The sequence below is a fragment of the Muntiacus reevesi genome, chromosome 2 (genome assembly GCF_963930625.1).
Source record: "Muntiacus reevesi chromosome 2, mMunRee1.1, whole genome shotgun sequence".
NCBI lineage: Eukaryota > Metazoa > Chordata > Mammalia > Artiodactyla > Cervidae > Muntiacus > Muntiacus reevesi.
Genome location: NC_089250.1, coordinates 52756989 through 52771549, shown reverse-complemented (window position 1 = coordinate 52771549; position 14561 = coordinate 52756989). Strand labels below are relative to the sequence as shown.

At 61.3% G+C, this 14561-nt stretch overlaps 1 protein-coding gene across 2 annotated transcripts; it reads right to left on the bottom strand.

Annotated features, from left to right (window-relative positions):
• Positions 1–976: 976 nt before the first annotated feature.
• Positions 977–14217, bottom strand: CHRNA4 (cholinergic receptor nicotinic alpha 4 subunit). 2 transcript variants are annotated; one of them, XM_065919674.1, is made up of 6 exons: positions 14142–14217; positions 12521–12672; positions 8319–8363; positions 8123–8232; positions 3675–5010; positions 977–1102 (listed from the first exon to the last, which is right to left on the bottom strand). In XM_065919674.1, exons 1-6 carry the CDS (start codon positions 14215–14217, stop codon positions 977–979), a joined length of 1845 nt encoding a protein of 614 aa, XP_065775746.1. The 2 variants fall into 2 exon arrangements, with proteins under 2 accessions (XP_065775746.1, XP_065775747.1); XM_065919675.1 differs by lacking the exon at positions 14142–14217 and having other exon boundaries at positions 12566–12634.
• Positions 14218–14561: the final 344 nt, after the last annotated feature.

The following is a 14561-nucleotide window of genomic DNA, read 5'->3' as shown; positions in this document are numbered from 1 at the left end:
ACCCCCGTTTCTCAGCCCCTCCCCTGCAAGGCACCACACTCCAGAAAGCCCCAGAGCTAGCCAGACAAGCAGTCCTCAGGACCTCCAGAGTCACCACGGCTGCCATGTCAGGGAGGTCCTACCTGTTACTGTGCCCCAGAGGGGTCCCCTGACTGTAAACAGAGGGAAAATCAAGGGAGGTGTTCGGTGGGGAGCCTAGATCTGGGTCCCTCACAAAGTCTCAAGTCCACGGGCGACCTGGGGACATCACCAGGCCAGCAAAGTGTCTGCCCAAGACCCAAGCACCCCTGACAGGGAGACATCTGGGCTGCCTGGGGCCAAGGGTCCCTCACCCGAGGGGGACCTGCACCTGATTCTCCTCCACAGGGACCATGTCTAACCACTCCAACCCCAAGGCTCCTCGGGTGCAAAATCTGGGCTTTGCCTAATGTGCCCAAAAGAAACCAAACCCAGCCCCTGCTCAGAACCGGCCCCCCCCACTCCCCAGCTTGGGACCCCACCCCCAGCCACTCAGACACCCCCCTGCTTGAACCCTGCCCCCGGCAGGTGAGAGTCACGTGTTTGCTGACTCACCTCTGGGGTCAGAGAGAGCAAGCCTGTGGACCCAGGGGTGCCCCAGGCCAGGATCTGTGCCTGAGTCTCGGGGATCCCACAGGGATCAAGGGCTTTGGGAGCTAAAAGGGGCTGAGGGTGGCTGAGTGGCATGGCCTGGGGATAGTCAGCGTTGCTGGGATGTTTGCTGAGAGCCATCAGCCGCACGTCCTTGTGGGAGGCCATCATATCGCCATGCTCCGGTTAAACTTTAATAAGACAGGCAGTGACACCACCCTGCAGAGACAGGCATTCACCAGTCCCTCGGGCAGGTCCTCGTGGGTCAGCAGCTCCTCCCAAGGTCATCTCATAGCAGACAGAGGATAGGGGGCAATCTGGTAAGTGGCATGACCCCATCTAGTTCAGGGAGTCCGAGTCTGGGCCCTTAGATCATGCCGGCCAGCCAGGGTGGCAGGAAGAGGCCGGCAGTCCCCAGTAGGCAGACGATGATGAACACCCAGAGAAAGATGCGGTCGATGACCATGGCCACATACTTCCAGTCCTCTTTCACCTGCAGACAGACACACACGGTCACTCTCAGCCACCTCCCTCAGGCCTCGCCACAGCAAGCAACTTCTAGAAGCTCTGTTCCTATTCTTGCCACCAGGGTCACCAAGGTTGCGGGCATACCTGTACTGAGGTAAGGGGTGCAGAGGGGATGCAGCGAAAACGGCTTTGTCTGAAGTCTGGGCTCAGAAACCCTGGGCTGCAGGTGTTAACGCTGTCTATGGGGGGTGGCAGCAAAGCCACTGTGGGAAATGGGGTCCAGCATGGTGGCCCTACCAACTCCACCAGCCTGGCAGGTGCCTGAGCTCCCAGGAGGTAGCGATGGGGACACCTCTGAAGGAAGGCTAGGGTCCAGGCTGTGACATGGTGAAGTGTGCTCTGGGTTTTTGATAGTTGGTGGCACCACGGGGACCACCCGGCCCCCGCATTTACAGATGGAGCCAGTGAGGCTGGAGTCGGCGGGTACCCACAGCCCCTTGCAGTACAAGTCAGGGGCCAGAGCATCCTGGACAGTGGTGGTGGGGGGGAGTTGACCTCCAGCAAGAAGCCCAGGGCGGTGCTCACAGCTGGCTGCCCTTCGCTCCTGCCTCTGCCCAGGGCGGGGCTCATGGCTGGCTGCCCAGGTGGCCTGAGCCCCTCATGGTCAATGGGTCGCTCAGGTCTGTCCCCAAAGCCCCTGAGGGGGAGGGTCACACATAATGCAGGCACAGCCCTGTGCTTCGAGCAGGCTCTGAGCCTGCAGCTGCTGGGTGGAGGGCTCCCCGGGGACAAGGGAGGGGACCCCGGGCTCGAGGTGGGGAACATGCTGAGCCCACCACCTGCAGCCACTCCCTGGACCTGACGAGGAAGGTGGCTGCACCGTCTGGGCTGTAGGGTGGACACAGAGGCCCAGAGGCAGGACAGGTCACGTTACTTGTCCACGCTGGGGGAGTGGGTCCCGACTCCACCTGGGGTGCCCCCAGGCAAAGCCTCAGGGAAGTCACGGGTGGGTCCCGGGTGGGCAGTTGTCGGCACTTGAGGGACCAGAAAGGAGGGGCACCTGGGCTTGAGCCAGCTGGACCCTAGCAGGTCCCACAGGCCTGGCCAAGAGCAGGCTCAGCCTCCCGTTTTGGGGGCCTTGAGAGAAAGAAAACTTTTCACCGCCGTTTTCTGCTCTGATGTTTAAAGTAATCGGCGGCATCGTGATGGTTTTAAGCCAAAGCTGGAAGGGCCGAGTTTATTCTCGGGTAACCAGAGCAAATGGGGTCACTTGTAAGTGAGGGAGCGACAGGACCCTCTGTTCCAGGAAGCAGCCGGTGGTGCTGCTGCATCCGAGCAGGAGCAGTCTTTCCAGCCACCCCCTCAGAGGTTGAAACGCTGCTCACAAAGCCGCCCAGCCCCCATCCCAGGTCGGTTCCTCTGAAGTCGCTTTGCTTCCCAGAACCTGGGCACAATGCCGGAACCAGAACCAGGTCATGACAGCCGGGCCTGCGATGTAGATGGAGGGGTCTGGGGACAAGGGGCCGGTCCTGCACTAAAAACCACTGGGTGCCTCTGAGACCCTTCAAAGGCATCGATCTCTTAGCAGCCCCTCAGACCTGCACGTCAGAGCTCCTCAAGAACTGGGGAACACGACGGGCCCAGAGCCAGTGTCTCCTGGGTGGAACCTTCCAGAAACCCTCGGATGACTTCACAGCCCCTTGGGATTCAGGGGACAGCTAGGAGGCTGGCTCGCTGTTGGGTGGGGTGGCCCAGCCACAAGACAGACAGTCCCCAAGGATCATGTGTGTCTGGGAAACATTCACGGGCTGTTCTCGAGGAGGCAGAGGGGCGAGGAGGTGGGGGAGGGAACCGCAGTGTCTCGCCTGCCCACGAGCCTGCATTCCTGCAGGAGGAAGCTGATGTGGGGCAAGGTCACAGCCCAGGTTGAGCAGCCAGTACTGGCCAAGGAGACTGGGCGGTGCCCTCCCTCGCCCACCTATGTGCTCCCCTGCTCCACCCCACCCAGGATCTGAACTGGGGCTTGGCCCTCAGCCTGGACCCACCCTTCCAGTCCCCGACTCCACAGGGCCCTGAATGTGACCCGTGTCTGAGCACCTGCCCTGCCCGCCCAGACCCCAGGAGCCCTCTCTCTGGTCAGGCATGAGGGTGCTGGCCAGAGGGTCCTGTGTCCCAGGCCTGATTTCTCCTCTCCCCGTGCTAGGCCACAGAGGCCACTCAATCTCATCCCATTTCCTCTGAGCACCTCTCACCGCAGACCCTCCCTGGGGGGCCCACAGAAGTGTGGGGGGCACTTGAGGTCGAGGCGCTCGCCAGGTGTGGATGGTGCTGGGGGTTGCCTAACACCCCACTTGCAGGCTCCTTGTGCCCTGAAGCCCAAAGGAGATGCCAGAGGTCCACTCTGCCACTGGGCCACCACGGGGGTACCTCCTGCCCCCAAGCTGATGGAGGCTCGGGGCATAGGGAACAGCAGGTTGGGGTCCTGGTTTCTATGGCTTTCACCAGTCACCTCCTCCTTCAAAGTGGATGGGGCGGTGGGGCCCCACAACATGGACAGGGCAGTGGGTCCCCCCCAGGTGGCCGTGGTGCGGACTTACCGAGAAGTCTGTGTCTTCCGCCTTCAGGTGGTCTGCGATGTACTGGACGCCCTCCACCGCCCGTGCCAGGGCTGGCGACAGAGGCAGAGGTGGCGCTCTGGTGCTGGGGGTCTTGAGCGTGGCATTTGGAGCCCCCGGCTCCTTCCTGCACTGGCATTTGCAGGGGGAGGCCTGGTCTGGGGGCGGGAGCTCGGCTGAGGGGGCCTTGGTCGGAGAGGAGGGGGAGCTATCTGCCAGGTGGGCGGCTGGTGAGGCAGCCTCCTCTCGCGGCCCGCAGTACTGGATGCTCCGGGACCGGCACCGCACGCCATCCTCCACTGCTTTGCTGGGGCTGGACACGTGCTGGACACTTAGGGACCGGGTCTTGGTGAGTCCTGGGGCCCGGGTGCCAGTGGGGGGACGGCAGGGCCCAGGAGATGGGCAGGGGCTGGCCTTCTTGGCCTCTGAAGGCTGCAGAGTCGGCACCTGGTCTGAGGGCGTTGTGTGGGCTGGCTGGGGCTTGCTGGACTGGTCCACCCCACAGGTCAGGGACGGAGACCAGGCGGACTCCCCCTGAGGCTCCGGCCAGAAGTGCGGAGCGCTGGCCGCCTTATGCATGGACTCTATGAGCCGCCGGCAGTGGTCCTTGACCACGGATGGCCGCTTCATGAAGAGCAGGCGTGGCACGATGTCCAGGAAGACGCGGCGGACCCAGGCGGGCATGGTGTGTGTGCGCGGGGAGCGATGATGCACGTTGAGCACGAAGACGGTGATGATGATGGAGAGCGTGACGAAGATCATGGTGAAGAGCAGGTACTCGCCGATGAGTGGGATGACCAGCGAGGTGGATGGGATGATCTCGGTGATGAGCAGCAGGAAGACAGTGAGCGACAGCAGCACGGAGATGCAGAGGGTGATCTTCTCGCCGCACTCGGAGGGCAGGTAGAAGACGAGCACCGTGAGGCAGGAGATGAGTAGGCAGGGGATGATGAGGTTGATGGTGTAGAAGAGCGGCAGGCGCCGGATGATGAAGGCGTAGGTGATGTCCGAGTAGACCTCCGCACAGCACTCATACTTGCGTGTGTTGTAGGTGCCCACGGCATCCACAATGACCCACTCGCCGCTATCCCAGAAGTCCAACTGGTCCACGCGGCTGTGCATGCTCACCAGGTCGATCTTGGCCTTGTCATAGGTCCAGGACCCGAACTTCATGGTGCAGTTCTGCTGGTCGAAGGGGAAGAAGGTGACGTCGATGCTGCAGGAGCTCTTGTAGATGGCTGGGGGTGTCCACTGCACCCGGCCGTCGTGGAAGAGGTGGGCCTTGGTCAGGTGGGTGACGGCAAAGTCCCCGTCCGCACTGGGCGGGAGAGAGAGGTGGTGGGTGAGGCATCTGACACCCGAGGTCCAGAGCTCTCATGCCTCTGCCCACTACACACACCCTCACTTCATAGTGAGGCCTCACCCGGGACCAGACAGCTCTGGGCTCATTGCTCATGGTGCCCATGTCCAGCTCATTGCTCACCTGCCCACCTTGCTGTTTCCCCTACCCTTGGGGGTGACACGCTGTGGAGACTGTCTCAGCAGCCCACACCACGCTTGACATCCAAGCTTGACCATGGTGATGACCACGATTATTTGGGGGCTAAAAGGGCCATCTATGCCACACTGGGGGCTCCAGATGCACTAGTGGCCCCAGAGCAGCACACAGAGTGCCTCGTTCCCTGCTGTCACCCTGGAGCTGGGTGGAGCTGTCTCACCACCTTCTCCTGCTCTAGGCCGGCATTTTCTCCCCCACAGATCCCTCCAAACTTAGAGGCAAGATCCCTCCCCTTCTTGCATAGGTGAAGACTCCGGGGCCCAACGAGGCAAAGACCAGGCCCCCCAGAGGGGGACGTGGACTCCAGCCATCACATCCCAGGCCCTCGGCCCTCCTGCCTGTTCCTGGCCTTGGGGCGCCCTGTCCACAGACCTGGGAGCCAACAGAGCTAGGTGCTGCTGCCCTGGCCCAGGCCTGGGTCTCCCAGGGACAGCCACTGAAGATGCCCATGGTGAGGAGAGGGGCATGTTGATGCCATGGGGGACCTGGGGACACCTGCCCGCAGTCCGCTGAGAACACTGCCTGCCCCCACAGTCAGCCAGTCTCTCCTCTGCTGCTGGAAGTGCCCAGTCCCCAGTCTGGGTCCCAAGCTGTTATTGCCTGAGTCGGGAGGGCCCTCTCTCAGCCTGTTTCCCTGCAAGGCCTGAGCTGCCCACACTGACCACGTGGGGCACCCACAGGCAAGTGAGGGAGCAGCTGTCCCGGGTTTCAGCTCTGAAATGCTGATAGGAGACCTCCTCTCCTCCCACCGTGGACAGCCCCACAGACACTAGTCTCCAAGCCCGTGTCTTCACACTCCTGTGCTAAGGGCACTTCTACCCCGGGGCAGCCCCTCACTCTGCATGTGGGACTCTGAGACCCAGCCACCCAGGGCAACCCCAGGAAAAAGAAGCTTTCCCAAGGGAACCTGTCACCACCCTCACCTCCCTGCCACCCCCACCTCCCTGCCACCCCCACCCCACCCCCATCACCGCTCTAGGAAGTCCCATCCCTCCCCCACAGTGGCCTTCCCATGCCAGGGGACAAAACAGCCCCCAGAAGCTGGGCCAGCAAGCCCAGGGGGAGTGGTCATTGGGCCAGGTTGTGGGGAAGAGGGGTCACCCTGGCCAATGAGATTCCTGCTCTAGGCTGAAGATGCCGTCCACGTGAGCCCCTCTGCCTGACAGGCCAGTGGAGGGAAGCCCCCGTGGACAGCACAACCTCACATGCACTCCCCCCAGCGTTGAAGGGGTACCCCAAAGCTCTCAGAAAAGCTACCCTCAACCCTTCTCCTTGCCCAGCAGCCTGCGCTGACCATTGGGCCACATGCAAGTGCACATGGGCCTGATCCCTGCAAACAGGCCTCCCCAGTGGCCATCTGGCCAACATCACCACCAGCCCTGGGGTCCATCCTTGCCCACACCCAACCGCCTCCAAAGAGGGCCTTGGTGCTACCCTCTATCCCCAAGGGAAGCTAGGGGTCCAACCCGCTACCTCTGGGTCTCGGTAGGGGGTCTAGAGAGGGAAGGGGCTGGGCTGCCATCCTGGGGGCTGTCTGCCTCCCAGACCCGCTTACTGGGCTCAGTGGAGCAGTCTCGGAGCACGATGCTCCCCTGGGTCCCAGGGTCCTGACCATGGTCCCTGTGTTTTGGGTCAGAGAGGTTCAGGCAGATTCAGTGCTGGGTCCCCTGGGGCAGGGGGCTGGGGGAGCTGAGTGGGGACCCCGGGGGGCCTTAGAGGGCCTGGAGGACTCCAGGGCTCAGGGTCTGACTGGGCAGCTTGCAGAGGGAGAACAGAGAGCCTGCCCCACCTCCCACTCTCCAAGCGGCCCCCCTTAATGCATCCCTAAAACCCTCTCCTCCACGTGCGGCCGCTCTCCCCGCTGCCATTACTGGAATCAATTAAGCTGCAAGTGGAGCCCAGTCTTTCTTAATCAAATAGCATTTGTAGGTCAGGCCCGACCCCGGGGCCCAGGAGGGCTTTTGTGCAGAAGCACCGGGGTCTGGGTGGGAGGGCAGGGGGCTGTGGGCAGGGGGACCAAGTGCTGCCATTGGCTGTGTTCGTCAGTGCTGTGGGACCACAGCCACCCAGAGCCTGGGTCTTCCAGCGTGGATTCAGCTCTGGGTGAGCTGGCCTGGCAATGACACAGCAGACAAGGGACACAAGAGGCTGTCAGGCTGCCCCGAGGTCAAGGACCCAGCCAAGGTCCCGGGAAAGGACAAGTTCAAGGAGCCCAGCCCTCTGGAGCCCACGTCTGCCACAGCAGTGCTCATAGCCCCCTGGCCCCCCAGCACAGAAACACCCTCCCGAGATGAGATTTCAGCTCAGCTTCCGCAGCCGGGACACATAGCCCTGACAGAGGCTTTGTTTGCGGAGTGTGATGAGCTGGGGTTTGGGGACTTTCGGTGATGTCTGTGCAGGGAGCTGTGAGCACAGATGGAGGGGCAGGGGAGGGCAGGGACAGGCAGGCTGTTCTGAGGCTCCCTCTCCACGCCCCGTACCCCGCTCTCTGCTCCAGGACTGGGTGACCAATGTGCAGGGGCCCAACCTCCCCAGACAGGAACTGATTCTGGAACTGACTCCAGACCAAGGGGGAACAACTGCAGGGCCTGTAGTCATCCTGGGAGGGGCCCTGACCCCTTTCTTGCCCCCCAAGAGACTGAAGCCCCAGGGCTGGCACGGGCAGGGAAGGAGCCCTCAGGCTGCTGCAGGCCCCCAGAGCCCCCATCTCCTTGCCACTTTGCCCGTCAATGGGCCTCAGAACCCCCTTTATCTCCACCTCAGTCCTGGTTCAAGGGCTGAGCTGTCTGCCTCTTGCTCGCGCTGGCTTTGGCAGAGATTCCTGGAGGGGGCATGGCTGGGCGTGGCCCCACCCACTAAGGCCCCAGCTCACTTGTTGTACAGGACAATGTCTGGCCGCCAGATGAGCTCGGAGGGGATTCGGATGGAAGTCACGTTCTCATAGTCGGCGGGGTCCCAGTGCAGCTTATAGTCATGCCACTCCTGCGGGAGGAAAGGAAAGAGGGGGGTCAGAAGAGAGGGGTAGGGAGAGGGTGGGGAGGGGGCAGCGAGGGCTCTCTCCCACTCACCTGCTTCACCCACACATTCGTCGTCATCATCTGGTTCTTCTCGTCCTAGGGCATGAACGAGAAGGCAGGTTGTGATCCCCTCTGGTTCAGGACACATCAATCTGGCCAAGCTTCCTTACCCACAAGGACGGGCCAGGGTCAAACATGGGGACTAGGTGACCTCAGGAGGGAGGGAGTGTCTCGTCCCTGGAGGCAAGCCCAGGATGGCAGGCCCAGAGGGACTGAGGGCCACAGGGTAAGTCCCCATGACCCTTCCGAGAAGGAAAGTGAGACCAGTGTCCAGCTGACTTTATAGGTGGCCAGGCCTGGCCCTCTCCAGCTATGTAAGTAAGGGTGTATGTGGCGCCCAGGGCTCCTGGATGCTGGAGGAGCTGCCCCCTTCCCAGCAGCCCATGCTGGTCCTGCCCACCTGCATCCCTCCCTCCCAGCTAGCCAGCCTGCCCCCTCTGTTATCCCTGAGCCACCCACTCACTAGCCAAACTGCCCCTCCAGGCCTGGAGCCTCAGGACCTAGAGATAGACAGGTGAGGGGCAAGAACAGGTGAGGTGGGAGCAGGACACCCGGCAGGCTCTTCTCCAGGCCACTGAGCAGCCACCTGCCAGGTGAGAAGGGCTGGGACACACACACCGCTCACACACAAAACACACACACACACACACACTCTCACATGCATGCATACACACTGACACACTCACAATACACACTCATACACATACTTACACACACTCACATACACACACACACTCACATGCATATACACTGACACACACATACACACTGACACTCACATACACACTGACACACACAATACACACACACATACTTACACACACTCACATACAACACTCACATGCACGCATACACACTGACACACTCTCACACAATACACACTCACACACATACTTACACACACACACTCTCACATGCATGCATACACGCTGACACACACTCTCACACAATACACACACACATACATACACACACACACTCACATACACACACTCACAACACTCACATACACGCATACACACTGACACCCACATACACACTGACACACCCACACAATACACACACACATACTTACACACACTCATATACAACACTCACATGCACGCATACACACTGACACACACTCTCACACACATACTTACACACACACATGCATGCATACACACTGACACACTCACAATACACACACATACTTACACACACACTCACATACAATACTCACATGCACGCATACACACTGACACACACTCTCACACAATACACACACACTCACACACATACTTACACACACACAACACTCACACGCATGCATACACACTGACACACACACTCACACAATACACACACACATACACACACACTCACATGCACGCATACACACTGACACACACATACACACTGACACACTCACACAATACACACACACATACTTACACACACACTCACATACAACACTCACATGCACACATACACACTGACACACACTCTCACACACACACACTACACACACACTTACACACACTCACACACATACTTACACATACTCACACACACACACTCCCTGCTCCCTCCACCCCTCTTCCCAGCCCTCCTTGTTCACTGGACACAGGCAGTCAGGCCCCAGCACAAGCTGGAGAAGAACACCAGGTTCTGTGTATGGACGTAGGGGTCCTTTTAGCCCACCCTGAACCTCCAGGGACCATGCCATACCCAGCCCAGGCAGAGGCAGCTGGGTTGGGGCTGGAGGGGGCTGGCTCCTTGCAAAAGGTTTGGGGTGGGACACTTGCTGCTGATGGAGGGTACTTCTCAGAGAGCAGGGTACCCACAGGGCCTGAGGGGCAGGGGCTGTTCCCCTGGGGTGGGTAGCCTGGACACAGGCTCTGGGGGGGTAGTACTTGAACCAGCCTCTCCACACTTTCTGATGGCCCAACTTTTTCCCTTGTCGGCTCTAGACTAGGGACACGCAGGTCGTCAGGACAACTGCTCAGGCCAAAGAAACCCGAGGATGGTCAAGAAGTGAAGCACCCAGTGCCCAGACCAGGGCCAGGGGCAGATGGTTATTCAAAGGCAAGGCCCGGGAGCCTCCCCTCCTGCCCCCCCAGGGGACAAGCCCTGGGTCGGCTGAGTCACGGGAGGGGACATCTCCTGCCACCCCAGGCTCTGCCCTTGGTCCTGATCTCCCTCGGGGCCACCCGGAACAGGCCGCCAGAGGACACTGAGGATAAGTGTGACCTGAGCGGGGCCCAGACACCACTCCAATGACCTCGACCTTGGCAATGCAGTCCTGCAGTGGTGCTGCCCCCACCACACATCCCTGCATTCCCCCGGAGGCAGCTGGCATAACTCTGCCCCATTCCCTGCCCCCAGATCAAGCTTCCAGGTGCCAAGTCTGGCCTCCTTCCCCTTGTGCCCACCCCTCACACACCCCCCTTGCAGCTGTCCACTCGCACACCCCACCCGTATAAAGTGCCCTTCATACATTCGGGCACCTGAAACGTCAGCCCAGGGCCCAGAGGCACCCAGGGATTCCTAGCCTCCTCTGCAGGCATGAACACACACACACACACACACACACACACCGGGGCACAAACCTGCAGCAAACACTACAGCCCTTCAAAGGGTGGGCAGGGAGGTGGCCCCTTCTACAAAAGGCCAGCACCCAGGACGGGCAAGGACGTCTCATCAGCACACGTGTGTGCAGGAGTCCTTGGCCGACTCGGCTGCAGACAGCAGGGCTGGGAGCAGCTCCTGGCCAGCCCAGTGTTGCCATGGGGCCTCCGGCGGGTCCCTCACCAGGGTCTCGGGACTGGTGTGCTCCGGCTGTCTCTCCTGGGAAAACTAGGGAGATGGAGGGGAGGAGGATGCTGTGACGTGGGAGCGGGGGAGATGCTGCAACATGGTGGCCAGGGGACGAGAAAATCCCAGGAGCTCAGGTAGGAGGCTGGACCACAGTGCAGCTGACTCGGAATATGAAGCCACAGCCATCCTGGGAACAGTGTTTGCAAACGCAGTGGGTCGGAACCCCCATCATCCTAAACTGCCTTCTGGCTGCACCCCAGCCAGGAGTACTTTACAGGAAGCATTTGAGACTTGGTTCCAGGAGGCCTGAGAGCACAGGCCAGGATGGGGGACTGACCGGGTCTCTCTGCTAATGGGGCACAAGCATGGCTCTTTCTGTCAGTGTGAACGTAGCCACAGCCCTCACCCTCCACCTCCCAAAGCCCCTCGGATGTGGCCAGCTCACTCATCCCATTCCACAAGTGAGAATACCAGGGCCCCAGGGGCCACTCAACACACCTGGCACGAGCCAGAAATGAGGGCCTCCAGGCTCCGAAACTGGTGGCTGCCCCCTCACAGAGCTCGCTTGGGGTTGGGGTCCTGGCAGGGGCGTGGGGTGGGCATTTGGAGAGATCTACAGCCCCTGGCAGCTCCTCTTGGAACCCGAGCTGACTGGAGACCCCAGTCCAAACCCAGTCAGCCTCAGACCCCCTTGCAGCCAGCAAACCAGCTCCTGGAGGACTCCAGGCCAGGCCGGAGCCCGCACTCCAAGGCCCTTTGGCTGCTGCCCCAGGCTGTGCAGCCAACACGCAGTTAGACCTATAGGACGGGCCCCCACCCTGAATGGTCACTCCCGCCCCTCCAGAGCTGCAGCCACTTGGAGGCTGGACCTCGGCCTCCTCGCAATAGCCTCCTCGGTCCCCATCCAGGAAAGTAAACACACCTGACAAACAGCCTGTCTGACTCGCCAGGTTGCCCCATTCCAGACAGGTTGGGGGAGCCTCCTGAGCAAGATGAAGGTCAAGAGGTGCTGCCAGGGCACCACACGGCCCCACCCTGACTCACTCAGTACCAGGACTGACCCTAGACCCTGCACTGGCCCCACAGACGAGTTTTCTGCTCTCTGTCTCTGGCTGTCATAGCCCTGATCCCCTGCTGCAAATCTGGCCCTTTGAGCTTTTCTACGTGGAGAGGGAAGAATGGGCGGGGCCTGGGGGGGCATCGTATGGAGCAGTCCTTGCCCCCCCGAGTTACTTAGGTGTATGTGCAGGACTCAAGCAGGGCTGGGACTCAAATGCAGCCCTCCCAGCTCATTCAGCCCCCTGCCCCCAGCCCCGGGGCCATCTCCAAGCCTGTCCCTCCCTGACACAGGTTGGCCCTGAGTTGCCGACCCCCATCCCATCCCCAGCACCTACCACGTCAATGAGCTGCGCGATGGACAGGCCGAAGTGGACAAGAACCACATCCGAGATGTTGGCCACGGGCCGGGACCACTTATTATAGCCAGAGAAGAGCTTCTTCAGCAGCCGCTCCTCTGCATGAGCCCGGGTCTCTGCGTGGCTGCTCACTGGGGGGACACACGGGTGCGTGGCTCAGAGGCAGGGTCGGTGGCCATCCAGGTTGCGCCCTTGAGCCTCCTGCCAGGCCACACTCAGCACCTGGGCTCCCTTCCAGCCCCTCAAAGCACATTCTTCCCTCCTACCTCAGGACCTTGGCACCTGCTGCCCTGCTTCCATTCACAGTTTCTCCTCTACCCCAGGGAAGGGAAGACTTCTGAGTACCGGGTCCATCACCGTGGAAGGGTATCACTGATGTGATGAGTGCTGACTGGACGGCTCCCCATCAGACAGTGACTACAGGAGAGAGGGGCTCTATCTCGAGCTACTAGCACAGTCCTGAGCACTTTGTCTCAAAGCACAAAGTTAGGGTAACCTCAGGACAAGATGGGGCAGGCCCAGGTGGGAGAGAAGGACGAAGAGTGAGGGTTCGACCCCTGAGGGTTTCCTGTGGCTGCAGCAACTGCAAGCGATCGTGCTGGAAGATCATCCTGGATGCATGAGTGACCTGGCACCCCGTGACTCTGGCACACTGCATTCCTGGATGGTCTCTCCTCGATGACCAGGTCTGGAGTGAACCTGGGGAGGGGCTTCCTCATTCAACCCAGCGCAGTGGCCAATCTGTGGTCTGACGGCTTCCCTGCCACTCTTGGGCACCTGTGCTGCGACCACTGCATCGTGGAGGGCATCTGAGGGCAGATGCAGGAGACCCTTGCAAGGACAGGAGACCCTTACTTACCTGCTCCTCTCAGCTCAGTCCTGCTCACCTGGGAGTTACAGCTGGACCCATGAGGGCATTCACAAATACGCCTGGGGTCAGTCCTAGACCCCCAGGACCTTCACTCCCAGCCCAGAGCCCCAGCCTGGTCCCTCAGACAGTACAGTGTCACTCCTTCCTCACTGGGGAGGCCAGAGGATTAAATTCCCTCCATGCACCCCTGAAATAGCAAGGTGGCTCCCCAGGGAATGGGGAGGAGCAGGGGTCTGGAACCTCAACAGTCCTAGTGAGCCTGGGGGAGCAGAAGTGGTTTGGGTGGGGCCCTACCAAGGGCAGAGACCAGCCCTCGGATTCCCTAGCCCCCAGGGGTGGAGGGTGGGCAGGCATGGTGCAGCCTGCAAGGAAACTGGGCAGAATGGATAAACGGGGGTGGGCCGCACCTCTCTCCATTCAAGTTGGAGCTTCTGGGTCCAGCTCTTGAAACAGCATCTCCCCCACACCCACCCCAATCCTTTTCTTCGAATTGCCGAACAGGTTAACTCTTTCTTCGCCTGGCTCCGCCCGCACCCGCAGGACAGTCTTTAGCGTCTGGGGGATGAGGAGGGATGGGGGGGCGGGGGGAGGGGGAACCTCCGCGGCTGCCCCGTTGCGCGCACCCGCGGCTTGGGACCGCAGCCAGCAGCCTCCCTTCCTCTGGCTCCGGAGGTCCGAGGCCGCCCTGAACCGGACGAAAGGGGGTCCTTCCAGCGCCCCGAAACTTACCAGGCAGGAGGCCGGCCCCCAGCAGCAGCAGCAGCAGCGGCGACAGCGGCGACGTCCCCGGGGCCCCGAGCTCCATGGCGCACAGAGCCGGCTCTAGATGCGGGCGGCTCCCGGCTCCGCCGCGCCCCTGCTCTGAGCTCCGCGCGCACCCAACTTCATGCCCCCCGCGCCGCGCGGGCCGCTCCGTCCTCAAAGCCTCGCTCGGTAGCTCCTCCCGGAGGGCGCGGCGGCAGCTACCGGGCCGGGATCAAGGGCTGTGGGCTCAGCGGCGCGGCCCCGCCCGGACCTGCCCGCCTCCAGCCGGCGAGGAGGAGGGGGAGGAGGGAGCAGGAGGAGGGAGCAGGAGGGAGGGCGAGGACCGGGAGGAGAGGGGGAGGGGGATGCACCGCGAGTCGAGAGGGGGCGCGGGGGCTGAGGTCG

Coding starts and splice junctions, on each gene's coding strand:
- CHRNA4 (XM_065919674.1), bottom strand. CDS start 14,217: ATGGAGCTCGGGGCCCCGGGGACGTCGCCGCTGTCGCCGCTGCTGCTG. Junction 12,673..14,141: donor GGGGGCCGGCCTCCTGCCTG/GTAAGTTTCGGG, acceptor GTGTCCCCCCAG/TGAGCAGCCACGCAGAGACC. Junction 8,233..8,318: donor CGAATGTGTGGGTGAAGCAG/GTGAGTGGGAGA, acceptor TTCCTCCCGCAG/GAGTGGCATGACTATAAGCT.